Raw genomic sequence first — 19,902 nt, forward strand, 5'->3', positions numbered from 1 at the left:
ATTAATTACTACTTAATTCGCCCAAATTCATTTCATATAAATAAATATTATTACTTACATATACCAAAGAAATAATATGTATGTTAAAATGTAGGTTTTCTTTAGTTCGTATCTTGAAACCTCTTGACAGCGGACACCTCTCGCTCGACAACGGACAATTTGAAATTCCCCATGGGTGTCCGTTGTGGAGAGGTTTCACTGTATATAATGGTTAACGACCGATTAGGAAAATGTTTCATCCTTTCGGACAAGCAACCCAAAAGTAGACAAGTGTTGTAAATCACACTATTATGATTCTCCAGTTTATTTGAGACTTTCAAAAAACATTTTTGAAAACACAGTCAATGTTCATTATTTGGCGGACTCTATTTTAATTACTCTCAAGTCACATTGGTTTCCAGTCAATAACTACACTACCAAAACCACAAACTCTACTTGGGTAAATACCGTAAAAAACGCTTGGTTCCTGGTCCAAATGAACAAGATTTTGAACTGTTCAATATTTTGGGAACCCAAAAATTCAAACCACTGTGCGGCCATCATCCACCTCAACGTACCGTTCTCGTCAATTTTTCTTCAATTGAGTGTTATCAAAAAATGTAGATATGATATATTATGAATAAATTCTTATTCTAAACAGCACATTACATCATTTGAAACCGTATATCTGAAATTTTTGACCAAAATCGATTATTCCGTTTCTCTTCTGTTAAATAACAAAAGAAATGAAGCAAACATTGTAGTTTTGAAGAGTTGTTTATTTCAAAATTTCTTAATATTACAAAGTCTATGACAACAGTAATAATCAGTAATAAATTACAACAACCATTTGGCAAATTATATTATTACAACCAGTTAGAACAATCGATTAGAATTTTTTATTTGACCCATTATTTAAAAACTAAAATTAGTGTATAATTTAAAGAAATAAACATTGTTCTAACCATATAAAGCTACAAGAAGTATAAAAAAAATTATTAATTTCTACTGGCAGTAAAAATATACATTACTAAAATTTTTAATCTGCCTTTTTATATATAAAATAAAATATTTATCACTTAAGGTACACCTTATCTAACCTACTATAATACTGACACCAGGAAACTCAAGAAAGCATTGCTTTTCATAACGATTCCACATACAGAAACAATGACTAATTCACGTTTTGATTCCAAAACTAATTTACAAATAAATCAAGTACTTTGAATCACAGTCCACATCTAACTAAATTCACATCCTCCCCATAAATAAATCAAAGCAGTCATGTCTTCATGTTCCTGTGTCAGCCACTGTTTGTTTTTTCTATCTAGTCAGATCAGTTAGTAGTTTACTTTCCTAAATCAAAATGAAGAAAATAAGAACAAATTACTTACTTCTGATGAAATCTGGCAAGTTTTAAACTTCTATGTCTTCTGTCATTTATTGTCATTTGTATTACGTTTGCGTTTTATGACAATGTAACATTTGAGGTAACAATACGCGACATCCCCTTTAAGTTTTCACGTGTCACTTGGTACCAGATGGTCACCCTATATATCATTGCTCCAAAATTCTCGTGTCACGGTTTTATTAAACCAGAACAAAGTGAATACCCAATATTTATAACTTGCCGGATTTTAATGAAAATGAGTTTTCACTGTCACTTGTTTTATTGAAAGATGTGAACAAATCAAAGCACACATTAAAAAAAGACCGCCCTCAACCAGTAATAGAAGGAACTGGAGTAAATGCACTTGCTTAAATTTATTCACAATATTCATTATGAGATAAGAAAGTCTCGCGTACCTGTTACAGCAGGCACGGGTGCTGCAGATTGACTATTCCCCGATCGCTGTTGGTCATTTGGTTGATGTTGTGCAGAGCGGTTCCCGCCTTGATCTCTACGTTGTTGAGGCCGGTATCCACCACGGTAACCACCACGATAACCCATCCCTCTAAAGCCACCGCGTCCTCTGAAACTATCCCCACATTTAAGAAAACTATACCCAACAAGTAAAATTTTACTTACTTTCCCCTTCTAGTTGCGGCAACTCCAAATGTCTCAGAGTTCAGTTTACGTTCTGTGCGCCAATCAGTCCTCTGCGACTTTCCCTTGGCACGCTCTACAGCCTCACACGAAATTTTATCAAAAAAGGATTTACTCTTGTCATAGAACACCTCATGTTCTTCTTCAGGTTCATTTTCACCAGCTCCCGTTTCGTTGCCTGAATCATCTTTCTTGTCTATATCACCATTCACTTCAGTCTTACTCGTGTCCTCAACCTTTACCTGCAATAAATCCGAAATCCGAATAAGACGTGTTAAGAATAGTTTTTTTTTTTTTTTGTTAGAGAACAAAATAGGTCAATCACTTACCTTGGCCAACTGGCTTCTCAACTCCTCAAACTCCGTATTCGCTTGTTCAAAATCATAATCATTTTCAAATTTCAACGTATTCTTTGTCTTATTTCCTTGTGTGGGCTGTCCTTGATTAGGCTTGAAGCCCCCTCTAGGCCTTCCTCGCTGCCTAGCAGGGCCGCGATTTGACCAACCGCCCCTCTGCTGATTACCTTGGTGATTGTTCGTGTGGGATCCTTGACCCCCTTGATTCATATTACGTGGAACGGCTTGTCTGTTTTGATTTCTTTGATGATCTTGCTGTAATTAATATTTCACTAAGCATTATGATAGGTAATGATGTAGCACCTGGCCATCGCCCCTCGAATTCCTTCTCTCTTGGGAAGTGCTTTTTCTTTGTTGATTGCGTTGGCTCGGAGGCTGAATTGGCTTCGGAGTTTTCTTTTCCTGCTGTTTATTAGCTCCTCCAGTTTGAACGCCTTGATCATTTGTGGGAGACTTGCGTGATCCTAAACTAGCTGGGGTTGTACTCCTTGAAGCGCCTCCAATTATGTCTAAAATTGACGAGTCAAAACTAAATTTATTACGAGCATTTACCAGACAATGGGTGCAACAACGGAGTTAGTGCAGATTATATGTTAATTCTAGCCTAAAAGTTTGTGTCAAAAATGCTCAAGCACGAAAAAAATAATCATTTTTTTTAGTTATATTAGAATAGATGGAGTGATCATGTAAACGACGCAAAGTGTGGCTTCAAGAGACATAGCGTCTAGTCAATAGCAATACTAGATTCGTTGTTCATGCGGTAATCAGCAATTTTATTACTGGATCGTTCTATTAAAACATCAGATGAGGTGCATCGCATGGTTTTTGATTTTGATGAAAAAAATTCAGGCTGATCTTTTACGTGACAAATATGAAAAAGCATTGTCATTTATTTTTTTGGATGCTTCACCCGATCGGCACCCATTAGAAATCTGAAGTTGTGCCACTTTGAAACTCTCCTGTTATAGGCTGGAATTTTTTTCCACGCTCCGTACTGAAATGATTAGTTTTATTTTACTGCCTAAGAAGTGTGCTTTCAATAATAAATATAAGTACCTTACCTAAACAAACACCTGAATTTTCGTTATAATTTGCTGATTTTCAACTGTCTCCTGTGTCCAAGGCATTTAGTACTCATAGGATAGAAAATGTAACGGACATTTTAACTTCCTGGACTATCATTTTTTTGCAGAAACAAATACTTGAAATTTGTAAACTTTCAAAAATAGCCTATTTTGCCCTTTGAAATAGTTATATTGAGGAAAAAATACAAATTTGAAACTTTCAGGAAATATAGTCCCGGTTCTGTTATTTTTATATCTCACGAAGAGATATAAGGAATGTAACGATATAAATCCGTAAAATTTTAAATAACGTATTTTTTTATTGACAAAATTTATAACGTTGATTGTGTATTTATCTGAAAGCTTATTCTTTGGATACAAATCAAACTAATTGACACTTAATTTTTCAAACCGCACTCCACTCTTTTCGCAGCTTAATTCGGACAGACTTCATGAGGTTCCTGACAGTAGACGTATCAATCATTCTTGATGCTTGTTTCCATTTTAAAACAAAATCATTCATGTCCTTGGCTGTTTTTTCTGTTTTCTTTCATTTACTTTTCACAAGAGACCAGTATCTTTCAATTGGCCGACACTGTGGCACGTTTGGTGGATTCTTGTCGCGAGGTACAAAATCTATTCCATGTTCTTGTAGGAAATTCGTAGTAGGCCTGGCATAATGGGCTGTGGCTAAATCTGGCCAAAATAGAGTAGGACCTTCGTGCTTCCTGAGGAATGGAATCAGACGCTTCTTTAAGCATTCATTAATGTAGATTTCGGCATTAATATTTCCTTGAGTCACAAATGTTGGACTTTTTAATCCGCATTGACAAATGGCTTGCCAAACCAATATTTTGCTCCAAATTTTTCGATGCCAATGGATGTGCACGACTCGGGAAGAACTTCTCCGTCAAGAGCAGTATAATATCTTGGCCCTGGTAGTGTTGAAAAGTCAGTTTTAACATAGGTTTCGTCGTCCAATACAAGGCAAGCCTTTTTCTCTCCGATTAAACTGTACAGTTTTCGAGATCTAATTTTAATTGACTTCCGTTGTTTCTCGGTAACTTTAGGTATTTTCTGTTTTTTATGTCTTCAAACCTTTACGCTTTTTAGCTCTCTGGACCATTGTTGCATTTGTTTGACATTTTGCTGCTATATCTCTGACGGACATATTGCGATTTTTCAAAATCACACTAGCGATTTTCTGATCAAGTTGTGGCTTACGAGAACCTCGTTTTCCACCAGAACCAGACTTTCTTGAAATGGACAGAGTCGTAGAGTAACGGTTTATCACTTCATCCACTGTACTCCGAGAGATTTTCAATGCTTTAGCAATAAAATGTCTTGGGCATTGAGGATCATCAAGCCATTTGTCAATAATCATTTTTCGACGCTCTAATTCACTCATTATTTAGAACCAAAAACAAATCTGTTTTAACAAAAGGCGTATGTCACTATAATTTTGAATGTTTATTTTTGTTGCTATGACAACGACAAAGCCAATAATTGAATAAACACAAATTTTATTTCGATTTAAAATTTACGGATTTCTATCGATACAGTCCTTACTTTTTTAAATGACTCTTTCTGAAATTATTAAAAGTAATTGGCTTCCACAGAAAACTATGTCTTACAATATAATTGTCGTTCAGTTCTAATTAATGCTGCTGCTGATAACACCTGTAATTATTTTTATTTTATTTTTTATTTTTTTATTTTATTAATTACGTAGTGTATTAAGTTTAAAATAGTAGTAGTTGTAGCTGAAAGCTATGTGTGTTCTTTTTTTGTTTCAAAAATAGATGTTGAAGATGCAGAAACTTATTTCTGATGAATTTAATTACAATCAAGAATACAAGAATGTATAATAATTTTGTTTTCTCATCATACTTCAAAAGTACGGAAATATTCAAGCTCTGATAACTTCGAGATTGTAAAAATATATCAAGATAGCAAATGTGTCAACTAAACAATAAAGAAATCTCTTTGTATAATAAACGTATTTCAAATAACATTATGACTGGAGTTACACTTTTTGTTTTACCTTTACTACCTGGAATAAAATTATTGTTTTCAAATTTTGATATACATCTTGAAAATATGATTTTATTTCTAATAAATGGTACTAGTGTAAAAAATTCTTCCCAATTCTAAATATATCGTTCGAAACTTACGTTTATACCTATACAGATATATTCAGAGGTGTGCCCTATAACTTACTTTTTGATCTCTTGAGCATATGTTTTAAATATTTGTTCTTAACATAACGATTTCAGAGATTAAAATAGGTTATTTTTGAAAGTTTGCATATTTTAACATTTTTTTTTTCTCCAAGAAAATGATAATCGAAGTTTTAAATTATTAAAACTTAGTTACATTTTCTATTGTATGAGCACTAAGCGCATGAAAAAAATCAACTCTCTCAGATCAATAATATTGGCATAGGAGCCAACTGAAAATCACCAAAATCAGGAAATTCTAACAAAGTTTCAGTAGTTCACCATGCATTAATGACTTGTTCAGACAAGGTACTTATATATATTATTAAAAGTACACTTCTTAGACAGTAAAATAAAATTATAATCATTTGAATACGTGTTATATGAAAAAAGTTACAGCCCATAATAGGAGAGTTTGAAAATGCCACAACGTCAGACTTCTAATACCTTAAGTGCCAATCGAAAGTGAAGCATCCAGAAAATAAATGATTTTTTCGTATTGGTTACGTAAAAGATTATCCTTATTTTTTGTATCAAAATCAAAAATCATGCGACGCACTTTTTTATTCAGACTTGGTGTTTTCATATAGAACGATCCTACTGTATTTGTTGGGCGGTTCTACTGTAGCAAAAGTAGCAATTCTTTGATAATTAAGTTTTACATATTTCTATTGCAATTTACAATCTCACCTAAGCAGCCTTTTCTAAGACGATTTAATTCTAGTCTCCAATATAAAAAAAATGCACAGTTGAGTCCAAAAATATTAATCGAAATTCATACAAATTTTTAAACAAAGTACTCAATTTACTTTAGTCTCGAAACACATGAGAACATGGTCGAAATGGTCATTAAGTTATAGATAGAAATCAAAAATAATAAGAAAACACCCATATAATTATCACTCGTAAAAATAATACAGACCTAGTATTATACCTGAAGTATTAATATCGTGTTGTGAAGTCGATAATTTCGTATCGATCCAATTAATTCAATTCAGATCAAAGAATTTTACAGATGAAGTAACCAAAACATCAAATCAGTTTGAGTGTATTGTGATAGTCTGAGAGAAATGGCTACTATCTTTTGACGACAGACTATTGAGTATTTAATTTTTTTAATTGAAAAAAAGGCACGTTAACGAAAGAATATTTTTTCTCTCTTAAAGTGCAGATTCTAATCATACAAAATCGACAAACTTGTGTTTTTACAGAAAACAGAAAAATAACATCCTCAATTAATAGCAATTGTAAAATAAAACGCTTAATCTATTCAATAAACTTAAGTCTGACACCAATCAACATAAACAATAAGACAAATTTTCAAAAAAATGTTGCATGGTAAAAATATGTTGAAACAGTTTCGTCACTTCCTAACCTACAAATTTAAAAACGTACCTACTGAATACCAAAACCACAATAATGTCCCTACTATTTTAGAGTACGTAAAATTTTGAAGACAGTAACTTTTTTTTTAAATGTACTTTTATAAAAATCCATATTTTTGGACACACTGTAATTGTATATAAACGCAACATGCACCCATAAAAAATAAATATCACCTCCCTTATACGTGGGCCATGCAATAAAACGCAACCACTACAAACACAAACTTAATTACTGACTACAACTACTTCCTAACTCCTTGCAATGAAAGCACGTCATACAGCACATCTACCGCAAAGCGAAGTAGCAACTCATTAAAACACTACTTTACCGTGTTCGCTTGGCCGAGGGGGTTCAACTGCAGGAGATAGGACTGGTTGTGGTTCTGTTCCCGGCATAAGTAACTCATTTGGTTTATTACCAGCGAGACCTCTGTGATCCCTTGACATACCCATACCCGGCACTAAGCCACTCGACAGACCTGCCATTGGACCCATAGCTCCATATCCGGAAGCAAACTGTCCCATTTGTGGCCCCATATGCCCCAACATCGGATGGTTTTGAAACTGCTGCTGACCCAACGAAGGTGGGACAGACAATTGCATGATTGCGGGGTCATTGAGTGGTTGAGCAACATTGTTCACTACCCGAATATCTTTGATGTCGGATCCGCGAAATAATATGTAGTCATAGACCTGATTTTGGGCCGGGACAGGATAAGGAGTATCTCGATCTTCTGTGCCAAATGAACGAACTGTGGACAAACAGATTGATCAATTTTTATATTTCGCTTAGAGTTTAAACGTTAGTTTAGACGTTTGTCGGCGATGCTTCGTGTAGACGCGAATTCGGATTTATAGTATAAACAGTTACAGGAACGGTTCTCCAAAAATTTTTTTCATTGTACATCATGTACACAAAAACTTTGAGCACGGTTTTTTAGGCGAGTGATTATTTTTTGTGCGCTGTTCACAAAACCGTCTTAATTAATGTATTCTGTCGAGGGAGAACCGCTAGATTTTATCACACAAAAGCAACAAAAACGTACACAAATTAACGTTGCTGCTGCGCAATATTTTTTCTATCGCACCGAAGCATTTTTATTCGGTCGAATCACGAAGAACAAGGTAATGATACCGGCAAATAAAGAACATAAAGAAACTTACCGGAAGCTAGGGCAATAGTACATTCCTTTGGGTCAACTGTAAATAATCGTCCTTCATACCGGATATCGGCTTTCGATATTAGACTTATTTTGGAGCCAAGCTCCGGCATACCAGCACTCATCTCGGATAAATCACTTTGCAATTACGATGCCAATGATTTAAACCGATTAAAATCGACGGCTACACGTATTATTACGACATATACTACTACACTTCGAATGGCGTACCCAAAACAGCTGGATGAAGTGACGCAAAGCAGGTGTACCACACTAACAAATTTAATTAAACCAGTGGCGCGGTGATGAAATAACTATAAGACGTACTGCTGCTAAAATCTGAACAAACACAAAATATTAACTGAAGAATAAGATAACAAGATGAAATTATTTATACTTTTCGAATATGCAACTTCTAAACTGATCGCTGAAACCAGTTTCACAACAAAGGTATTTGCAGCTTAGCTATTTTGTGAAAATATTTGTGCTAATATTGGTTCCGCCACTGCATTTAGTATTAATCGTATTTATTTGGGTTTTCATGCAATAAAATACGTGTTTTAAGTAGACCTGCAGAGAATATAAAGTAACAATTAAACTTCAAAACATGCATTTTCTTAAATCTGTAGATACAGATTACGATTAACATAGCATTTTCCAGTATAATAGCAGCTTAAAAACAGTTTATTTCATTACTTTTTTTAGTTCTTATTCACCAATAAATATTTTCGGGAAACTAAAAAAATTCGTCATTTTATAAAATAAAACCGTATTCTTTAGCCCCGTCGTTGGGGGTTCCAATATTCCCTAGCTTAAACACAACATAACCAAACTTTCTCAAAAATAAAACTATAAACTATGGAAAGCTCAAAAATCAAAAATACTCAGTTGTTAGACTTAATACTGATTAATGACCTTCTAAATAAAAAAACTAAAGTCTATACTGAGTTAACGTAAAACCTCATAAAAAGACTATTGAAAATTAATTAAAATGACCTAATTAAATGAAATGCAGAAATGACATAAAATCACATTAATGTGTAAAGAAGCAACCAAAAGAATACAAAGCTCCCATAAATGATTCCTACATCCATGGACACATTTTGGTTAGCATTTTACCATCTACACGATATGCAAGACCTACTTTTTCGTATTCTCGGGATCATGAAACGTCGAGAAAACATTAAAGTATCCATTCGTCGGATGAACCCTAGCTTTCGCTCGGGAAGTAAAAAAGAAAAACGATGGTGTGGCGGCAAATTTAAATTATGGCAGTTGAGCCACAAAACAGAGTGAAAACAAACTACGCAGGTAAAAGGGCACGCAGCGACAGCGACGCCGAGCGTTTTCCCTGAAAGGTTCAATGTTGCCCTAACCAAAACTAGACCACGCGACGTGCATTTAAACGGCTTTAAATCTTACTTCCATTTTCACAAAAGAGCAGCCAATTAGACGGCCAGATTGACTGGCGGTGAAAATCCAGTTAAACATTCACATGAATAATAACAATGACAATAAAACTCTACATCAGCGCAATGAGTATTATATTTATAAGGAAAGAAACAAGAAAAATTTAATTATGTTACACTTTATCAAGAGTTTCAAACAACAAAAATTTAGGTAATGTCTCTTCTCTAGTTAATGATTTATTCAAAATAAGTTCGCAAAAATCATATCGTGGACTGAATAAATACCCATTTCACATAAAACAAAGCAGTTATAAAATAAACACCATAGGCATATATTCAATACAATCAAAATCAAAGTAATAATTCGAGAATAAATGTTCAAATTCAAGCTGTAAGAAATTATTAGACCTGCAAGAAAATATTAAAGCCCTTTTAAGATTAGTTTAAATGTTGACGCATTCAAAAGTTTCACAACTTTTAACGGTAAAAAATCGTTAATTAATTGTTCTTACACTAATTAGTAATTACATTTATTGAGGGGGACAGTAGCGTCACGTGGCGTCCTGGCATCGAATGCGATTCACTTTTGTTTAAGCAATTGCCCTTTTGTGAAATTATAAACAAAAATTTCATACCATTTTGAGCAAATGATGTTCAAACTTTCGTCCAACTTCATGTTAAATATTTGTTTTCTTTCTTTGTCTCTCCTGACTTGCTTGAATTGTTGTATTATTGTCTACTTCTGCCTAATTATACTCAAGAACTTTTTTTATAATGTACTACGAAAACAGGTCGGTTGAAATAAATAAGTTTTTGAGTATAATTAGGCCTAGGTAGAATTGGACCACAATGAATAATTCACGTTATTTACTTATTTATTTGTACGGTATGTCAGACGGTAAATCCCCTTGGGGAAATCCCTTGGGCACAGTCCTTGGGGCTTCAAACTTTTGACATTTCGTAAATCTATACAATTAATTTACTTTTTATAAGCGTGTTGTACTGCTGTATTTTGCTGATTTTGAATTCCAGTTCATTAAAAATAGTACTTGTGATGCTGCATTTGAAAATTGAAAACTTCCAACTTCCAAGGTCATACAAAAAACTATCTAGGGATTTTTTTTACAGATATTATTTAATTTGACATTTTAATTAATATGGCGGATATTGTTTTAGTACCGATTGTTTATTTCAAGTACCTGACCCGAATAAAATACTCCAGAAGAGACCCAGTTTAGGTAACAGAAAAACACAAATAACCCTCTCTTGACCGCTGTTACGTAAACTGTCAAGTCAAAAGTGTTATCCTTCTCTGGGAACGAAATCGTTCACGTGAAGGATAAATTTTGGAATTTACGGGTCTATTTGTGTGTTGATTACATAATTCAGGTCCAGTTGACTTTTGTTCAGGGAATTTTTTGACCAGTTACCACCCTTGGTCAACATGGCTGCTAGCGTGGGGAGGATTTGTGGTGCAGGACTTCTGAAACCGGCCTGTGGGATTACATCAAGCCAGGTAATTATCCTCAGGATTTTATCCACTACACTAAAAATGAACTACCGACTTTAATATCGGCGCATCTCATACAGTGGAAGAAGCATGCAATAGTTGTGTTGACTAATTGCTAAAATATTCACTTTTAATAAAAAGGTATCAAATCTGGTGTTATGTCATCACTTAATTGATATGTAAACCACTTGTTTAAAAAATATAACTTCTTTTAAATTTTATCTGTCTTATGTAACTATAACCTCAAATTTCAGATTAGTTCCTTTTCGACAACAAGAGAATGGACCCGAGGTCGGAAAACTGTAAGTAAATCAAATCTAGATGGACTTTTCTCTTAAAACATGTATATTTAGTTGTTGGGCACATTGGGAGTGTTAACAGGAGGGGTAGGTGCTTTAGTTTATGCCCTCGAACAATCTGTCAAAGCATCAGACCTGGAATTACATCCTCCCAAGAATCCATGGAGTCATAATGGTATTCTTAGTTCACTTGATCACGCAAGGTAAACATTTTGTACGTTTTTTCCATTTTCAAATGATTCCCAACATACTTGTAGTGTGAGGAGAGGATATCAAGTATATAAGCAAGTGTGTGCAGCATGTCACTCCATGAGATTCATTGCGTATCGTAATTTAGTAGGGGTGACTCACACGGAAGAAGAAGCGAAAGCGGAAGCAGAAGAAATCATGGTTACTGATGGCCCAGATGAGAGTGGAAACATGTTCCAGCGGCCTGGAAAATTATCAGACTATTTCCCCAGTCCTTATGCTAATGAAGAAGCTGCTCGTGCAGCTAACAATGGAGCTTTCCCTCCAGATCTTAGTTATATTGTTCTAGCTCGTCATGGAGGTATAATGTTATACAAGTATTTCATTTTGGGAATAATGTGATGTCTTCTAGGGGAGGACTACATATTCTCTCTGCTTACTGGATATTGTGACCCACCTGCTGGAGTTATATTGAGAGATGGACAATACTTCAATCCTTATTTCCCAGGAGGTGCTATTTCAATGGCACAAGCATTGTTTAACGAAGTATTGGAATATGACGACGGAACGCCTGCCACTGCCAGTCAATTAGCCAAGGATGTTGCTACTTTCTTGAAGTGGACCGGAGAGCCAGAATTTGATGATCGTAAACGCATGTTCATTAAAGCAACTGGCATCTTTACTCTGCTGATTGCAATTACGTTTTATTATAAGAGGCATAAATGGATTTCTCTTAAAACACGTAAAATTGAATTTAAACCAAGAAAGTAGACAATAGTTGAGTACTCTATAGCGTGACTTTACTGGCTAGTTCTGTTAAGTGAATGTAAAATTAAATTTTGTAAGTTTTATTTATCATGTCATGTTGTACATAAGTAGGAAATTTAACACAAAAAACTTAAAAAATTGGTCTCTTTCATTACCATTTTACTGTGTCATGATACCAGACGTGTCACGTTATTTGTTACAATATATATTATTTAAATTTAGCTTTTTTATTTATTTAAAGAGTATTCCAGTATTGCATGTCTTAAAAAATAAAGTGAGTTGTTTAAAGCATTACATCTTGTCACAAAAACAATATACATATGATTTAACAAAATTGTACGTTTTATATCTATTACCAAAAGTTAATTATAGCAGGACGCTTAAGAATATAATAATAACTGGTTTCTGAAATACTTTGTATAAGACATTTTCAACAGACAAACACATTACTGGCAAACAGATGGAAAAAGGACACCTGCACTATTATAATCCTCCCCTTTGTTGTAGCTCAAGACGAAAAAAAAACCAGTAGTTAGAAAAATGTAGATACAGGTTGTTCTTCTGAAACATGTACCATCTCTGAAAACCAGTGTTCCTGTTTAAAAAAGATACTTGCCAGGGTTAACAACAAAAATCAATCCAGTAGTGATATTTATTGCTGTGTTATAAACAATGGATCTTTAATACGTGAACTAAAGTTTCTATATATTATCTCAAAGACTGCGTAAGTTTTGATTGGCCACTGCCCACTGCGGGTCTGGGTAATTTGTTTTAAATTTAAGTGCCATACATGGGAACGGTTGAGGAATGTTAAAATTTTGTTTTTTTTAGTGACGTATAACCGTGATTTTATTGCCAGCAAGCAAGTGTATTTTAAAAAGTTTTCTCAAAAAATCAAAAATGAAAATTTATCAGGGCAAAAAATCTCAATTGGATAATTAATTCTTTCAACAGAACTTTCCAGAGCCCTGAAACAATCAAGCAAGTTTAACTTATTAAATGAAATAAATTTGATTCTGTGACTACATACATTTCAGGTGACATTTTCGTTTAAGATTTTGTGATGACGTCATCAACTTTTTAGTAATAGAATAAGAACATTAATTTTTGAGACATCCTGGATAAACAATATTAACAATAATAAAGAAAAATAGGAGGTATGAAGAAACTTATACCTACATGTAAAGATAGGGCCATTAATAATGACCGCCTCCTGCGGTCTTAATCCTAATTATGGACTGCCATTGCTAGGACCATAACCGTGGGAGGTGGTCATTATTAATGAACCCATCTGTTCATCTGTACACAAACATGCTTAAGTTACAGATTGACATTGACTTGAGAAAATTTAGAGATGACGTAATTGAGATTTTGGAAGAAATAAACAGATACATTTTGATTAGAGGTTTACCATGTTCACAATAATCTTAAAACGTATGCAAAGTTTCAATGCGATCTGTGTTATAGCTTCTACGATAAATTGTAAAATTTTGAATTTTTCTCCACAAATCTCCGTGGATAAGATTAAAGGTATAAGACGGGATCGCAGGTGCAGAACTAAGTTATTTTACATTTTTAGATAAGATTTACTTATCAAAATATTGAAATGACGTTGTCATTAATTTAGACAAGTTTTAAATCGATCTATAATCATGCGTAATAGACAACTGAAACCTTTAGTTACATTTTGGCATTTCAATACCTACAAGTTCGTAATAATAAAAAATCAAATATAAAAGCATAATCCAAGTGAAATTAAATTATGAACAGAAGACAGTAAGCTCTTACAATCTTTAGACTGCAGTAACTCCACACGAAATGAGCCTGAGTGAATAAAAAATGAAATACCTAAGTTGCACAAATATGGGAATGTTGAAAATCAGAAGTTTGAAGTCTTAATCATCCAAGATAATATTTTTTTCTAAAAAAATACTTGTTAATGTAAAATATTTAGCCTTTTTTAAACCATACTCATGCTAATACTTTTATTAGCTCTTTGTGCTTGGTTTGATTCAATTGTATTTTCTCTAGAACCAAGCACATGAAAATCTTAAATACTTTTATAAATACAGTGAAGGATGAATTTTAATACGTCATAAGACACCTAAAATCTACTTAAAATCAGATTTTATGTCACGGCCGTGACTGTATTTTAATAAAAATGTATAGCGATGGTGTCAACCAATTCACCCGCAAGTTAAAATTGATATACAAAATAAAAAATTGATTATCTAGCTATTGCGTTCATCAAATTTCTCGAATGAAAAAGCAGAAGCTCTAAAAAAGTGTAACGGGTGTGACAAGTCCGAACGTACAAAAGTTAAAATTAAATGAAATTAACATTGATTCCAAAATGCTCTTGATGGTGAGTGCAATTTATATGAAATTAAAAAGATATATATGCAGGGTGTTACTGAAATGCACGTATAAAAAATTATTAGTGTTCTGTGAACTCTATGGATTGAAACAAACCTTGGTTTTCTAATCAAAATTATACAAAGGAAAATTGACCTCTATTATATCTTTGCCTCTTGTACACTGTTGCCAAATAAATAGTATGTATAAACCGTTCAGGGTGTTTTTAGACAAAGGTAGGCCATGGAAATCTAGTAATTTGGTTGCAATCATTTCCGTATACGTAGGGATCTTTACATATACGTAGTTTCCATTTTTAGCAGTTACTACAAAATGACAAAAGGGAGTAAATAAAATAACTGAATATTGTCTACATCGCTTCTTGTGCTTCAGGTGTGTTCATCTTTTAGTTCCAGTACTCAAAATTTCAAATACATGAATCAAGAAACAAAAGGCAAACTGTGTGAGTAATACCCAAAAGGTAACCGTTCTCAGGTAAAAAACGTTAATAAAATTGTTCTTCTTGTGATGTAATTTTATTTCATTATGCCAGTTTTACTATAATTTTTAAACATTCGAGGTATATAAGTCACAGCCGTTGCAAATTTATGTCACAGCCGTGACGCTATTTAAAATGATGCAGTGTAAAATTGCATACGTTATTCCAAGTAATTTAGGACCAAAAACTGTTACTAAGTCTTCGTTAGTTTGTGTATTGAAGGAAAAGCAAAAATGGTTTTGAAATTCGCAGAAATGGTAAAATTTGTCTGTAAAACATTATACTCAATTTTCTACGAATCACACCCGTGACACCATATTTTGTTTTCTCATCTCAATCTCTTACTCATTATTGTATCTCGTCAATTTTTTTATAAATAATTCTTGACACTGTAATCTACATGCTGCCAATGGTATTTGTTCTAAAATATCTCTGATTTAAAAGAAAAAGGAAAAAATGTCCACATTCTGTCACATAGGAATTTCCTGACTGTCTTTATAGAATCGTTGCTCTTTATAAAAAAAATAATATTTTTACTACATCTACAATGGTGAAGATTATATATATCAATGCAAATATAAACGCTGCAGTCTTAAAGGACACACAATATATATCCAAAAAGAAGTAACTTCTTTTTGAAGAAGTACCTATATTTTCATTCTGTATTGCTTACACAGAATAATGAACGGATGGATTTATTTATTTATTTTATCAATCACTAAGAAATAAGTAACGTTACCTAAAAAAGAAAACATTGACGATCCAAGTGCAAAGAGTACTTAGTTCTGTGTAAGCAATCTAATAACAGGTTTTTCATTATGATCTCTTTCTACGAATTTTACTACCTACCTGTCTTCTCATCTGACACAAAAATTGTCTTTCTTCTAACGTCTCTTTTTTAATATTTAACAACGCAATTCACATTTTTAAACATTTTTCTTCACAAAATCAAATTCAAATTAGCACCAGATTTACATTTAGATTCACTCCACTAGTGTTCTTTGGTTGTTAAAAACGCATCAGTTTTCTAAATAAGTCACATGAATCTTATACAGTTTATCCTAAAGTCTCTGTCATTCTGCTGTTCAAAGACTATTCTTTTACGTATTAAAATGTCATTGTAAATCGCAATTTTTCGTGAATATTCATATTTTTACTTATAGGGAAACATTGTATCTAATAGGAGACTACTTTAAAGTTTTCTCCACGGTTTATGGTTTGTACAGCATGTAAATGTCGGTCTCCTGTTTCCGTCTGTCTGTCTGTTGACTATTTTATTGACGTGTCATCTCCGAAATTTCTAACGAGTTTTTTTATTACTAAAAATTCTGAAATAACTGATCTGCGACAGAGCTGTAGTGCTGCAATTAAATAGTCTGAAATTATATGTATTTAAAAAAAAATGCGACACTATTTCAGTTCATGTATGTTATTCGAAAAATGAAAGAAAAATAGCGATTTACAAAAAAAATGATAAAAAGGAATCTAATTTTCACAGGCATAGCTGTGGATAACAAAAACTGTATAAGAATTGTAGAGATTTATGTAGCAACTTCTTCAGAAAATCGGTATACTTTCAAAATACAGGGTGAGTCAGATAAAAGGGGACACCTCGAATATTTTTTGCATTTATTAGCCAAAAGTAATATTATTAAAATTTACATACATAAATTCACTGCTTTAAAAAAAGGAACGGGAAAAAGCATATTGCAGATTTTGTTATTTCAAAAAAAAGTAAAAAATTAGCTTTATTAGCTCCATTATTTAATATTAGCCAATTATTGAAATTTTTCTTAAAATAAATATTTATTTTCCGACTAACTTTCCGCTAGTGTAACCTTATCTACGTAAAATTTGGCATTGTTCAGAAAAGCATAACAAATGAAAATATTCATAAGGATAAAAAATTGATGCTTCATAACTTGCGTAACGTGTTTAGAAAACACAGCGCAGAAAATGCTTTAAAATAATAACGAGCGTTCAAATAAAAATGACGTCAAGCTGGCTTTGTAAAAGTGAATTTAGGGCTTAGTGAATGATTCGTTCACATTTCCAAAGCCAACTTGACGTCGTTTTTATTTGAACCCTCGTTATATTATTTTACAAAAGCAAATACAACGTATCTAAAGTAATAAATATTGAAATTTGTATTTTTTCCAATTTTTATAGTACAATAAAAATTCAGACATACTCATTCGTCTTTACTTATAAACTAAATTCCATTGAGTAACATAAAAAGTTATTCGAGGTGTCCCCTTTTAGTTATGTAATATTTAACTAACAACACTGTCACAAATTCTCTCTTATAAACTGTAGTGCTAATGAATTTTGTGCGCTACAAACTGAAAGCGGAACGCACATTAGACTAACGAGTTAAAATGGTGAACAACCTAGACTTGTTCTCAATTAAATTAACGAGTACCAAAAGACGATTTTAATTGAGTTAATGTCGTGTCAATTTAACGCAATATTCTATCCGATTTGTTGTAATCTCATCGCATCGCCCCTACTTGTGAAATGAAGTTAAATATTTTAGAATATTTATGTATTTTTAAAAGAATAAGAATTAATATAGTGTCCATAAGAAGCGGGTTTTGTTTGACGTCTTATTTACGCGCCGTCTATATGTGTTGTCATAATATTACACTTTCACTGGATTGGAATTTTATTTACATAAGCAAATTTTAGTTTTTTCAAAACAATCTTACATTAAAGCTACTCAAAAATATGCAGATTATTACCGGTCTGTTTTAATAAGTTTAAAACGAAATTTAGAAACAATATGACAACACAAAACACTAATGAGTGCAACAGTCGTTAAATGGAATATGGGTTGTATATCTATTAATTTTCTTAAAATACTTACCAATTTTACGATAAAAATAATTTAGACAAATTTGCTTCTGGTGTTCATTAAGAACCAAGACGCCAATAGATCAGATCATTACGTGTAAATCATGTAATTATGCTAATTTGAATGTGTCCTATTTTACACGAAAAATATTATATAAAAATCACGCATTGCTAAGCGATAGTGAAAAGTAAGTACAATAGCAAAAAATCTTGTTACGTGTAGTGTACTTTGATACCAATGCGTAATTTTCATTATCGCCACAGTCTGTACCGAGTCATTATTCAAAACTTTCAAACTTTAGTTTCCCCAACTGTTTAGTTTGTCCATACATACAGATATGTCAAAAAACAAAGTGATATGAATTTTATTTATTTTTCTAATACTCATAATTTATTACATGCCAAAAACAATAAAAGTGTGTTGATCTATCAGAAACGAAATGTGTGTTTACTCATATTTACAGCAACCTTAGTATTCTTATAAATAACAAGGTTTTATGTTGAGTTACAAATTTATTTGATTATAATCACAAAATTACGATAAGATTAACATTAATTAATAATAAAATAATCCTGCACGAATAACGGCAACACATCCTATTATAAATTTTATTATGAACAAAATAATGACATCAGCAGAATAGTTCTATAAATGCTGGACAGTAGAAACTTATGGCGAATCTAAACTTTATGACCTAAAATTAATTTAGCGGTGTAGCCATTAAGCTGTACACATAATGTAGCCCCCTCTGCATCTTGTCCTTGTTCATGTCATTTAGGTAACTAATATAATGATTTATACTTATTCACAAAAGACAACAAGACTGAGTTGTGCAGGTATCAACACTCAGAGGGCAGTTGGCAGCAGAGGGTAATGGGGACGTGTTGAGAGGGCGCAAGGGCTAGAAACAACTGCCCTCTGGAGGCTGTGTAAGTTTCATGTTCTCTTTCAATGTCATTAGTCGACGTAACTCTTGTAAAACTGTTTTAATTGTATAATCTCTCTGCCATCTCGCTAAAACTGGAACCTGCCGGTTGTCCACCTAAATATTCGCCGTCACCAAGACATCCTGCATATATCAAAACAAACTAACTTACCACCCCCGTGCTGCTATTGATACAATTCATATTGATCCTAGAAATGAACTTTGCTGTAGGAGCATCATCAGGGTACCTCTGGCCACATTCGATCTTGACTGAATACATTCTGTTCTCATAGGGAGTTCGAGGGGGGCCAATGATCATACCCATCCAATGTGTCAGAGTCATATCATCGTCATTTTCTAAGCCCCAACTGATGGTACCATCTGAAACGCCTTTTTGCCCAGCTTCTAACTCTTCCAGAAGACGAAAGTTACGGGGCACCACTAAAACACGAAACCACAAAATATTACGTCCTTCATCAAGGCACTGTAGCGAAATACGAAAAACATTATTTAGAGTTTCCAGGTCTAAAAAATTGCTGATTACTTACCCACACCGGTTGATGGAGCCGCCATGATTTTTTAGGCAGCGCGATGAAGTGTCACTTTGAGGGTGAAATCGTAAGATTTACGAACGTGAGCACTTCACAGAAATCCTACTGGTAAACCTATAATGTTATATTATGTAAATTTTAGGGTTTTATAAATAAAATTGTTTTTGAAAGCGGTTTATTATAACTGCACCTTTCAATTTTTCTACACCCTGTCAATTTCAGAAACTTTCATTTCACACCAAAATTGTTGGTAGCTCTGACGTGCCAAATTCAGAACTTCAGACAGTAAAGTATTTAAAACTTTTTTTCACCATTGAAAAGCAGTTATCTATT

General features: G+C 33.2%; 3 protein-coding genes across 5 annotated transcripts; 1 reads left to right on the forward strand and 2 right to left on the reverse strand.

Moving 5' to 3' along the window:
- Positions 1-737: 737 nt before the first annotated feature.
- On the reverse strand, positions 738-8,474 carry Tral (trailer hitch). Of its 2 annotated transcripts, none has more exons than XM_064063775.1 (7): positions 8,215-8,474; positions 7,470-7,802; positions 2,686-2,891; positions 2,356-2,637; positions 2,009-2,268; positions 1,786-1,958; positions 738-1,335 (listed from the first exon to the last, which is right to left on the reverse strand). In XM_064063775.1, exons 1-7 carry the CDS (start codon positions 8,333-8,335, stop codon positions 1,328-1,330), a joined length of 1,383 nt encoding a protein of 460 aa, XP_063919845.1. In that variant the 5' UTR covers positions 8,336-8,474; the 3' UTR covers positions 738-1,327. The 2 variants fall into 2 exon arrangements, with proteins under 2 accessions (XP_063919845.1, XP_063919844.1); XM_064063774.1 differs by having other exon boundaries at positions 7,380-7,802.
- Positions 8,475-10,850: 2,376 nt separating this feature from the next.
- Positions 10,851-12,606, forward strand: LOC135135212 (cytochrome c1, heme protein, mitochondrial). The gene is made up of 5 exons (XM_064064228.1): positions 10,851-11,135; positions 11,384-11,431; positions 11,483-11,631; positions 11,686-11,978; positions 12,030-12,606. Exons 1-5 carry the CDS (start codon positions 11,064-11,066, stop codon positions 12,386-12,388), a joined length of 921 nt encoding a protein of 306 aa, XP_063920298.1. The 5' UTR covers positions 10,851-11,063; the 3' UTR covers positions 12,389-12,606.
- Positions 12,607-18,446: 5,840 nt separating this feature from the next.
- Positions 18,447-19,895, reverse strand: LOC135134855 (ubiquitin-conjugating enzyme E2 variant 2). Of its 2 annotated transcripts, XM_064063712.1 has the most exons (4): positions 19,760-19,895; positions 19,567-19,683; positions 19,191-19,459; positions 18,447-19,135 (listed from the first exon to the last, which is right to left on the reverse strand). In XM_064063712.1, the coding sequence occupies exons 2-4, from the start codon at positions 19,589-19,591 to the stop codon at positions 18,995-18,997; spliced, it is 435 nt and encodes a 144-aa protein (XP_063919782.1). In that variant the 5' UTR covers positions 19,592-19,683; positions 19,760-19,895; the 3' UTR covers positions 18,447-18,994. The 2 variants fall into 2 exon arrangements, with proteins under 2 accessions (XP_063919782.1, XP_063919781.1); XM_064063711.1 differs by having other exon boundaries at positions 19,567-19,807.
- Positions 19,896-19,902: the final 7 nt, after the last annotated feature.

The sequence above is a fragment of the Zophobas morio genome, unplaced genomic scaffold (genome assembly GCF_036711695.1).
Source record: "Zophobas morio isolate AGI-343-1 ecotype UQ-CSIRO unplaced genomic scaffold, CSIRO_AGI_Zmor_V1 ptg000024l, whole genome shotgun sequence".
NCBI lineage: Eukaryota > Metazoa > Arthropoda > Insecta > Coleoptera > Tenebrionidae > Zophobas > Zophobas morio.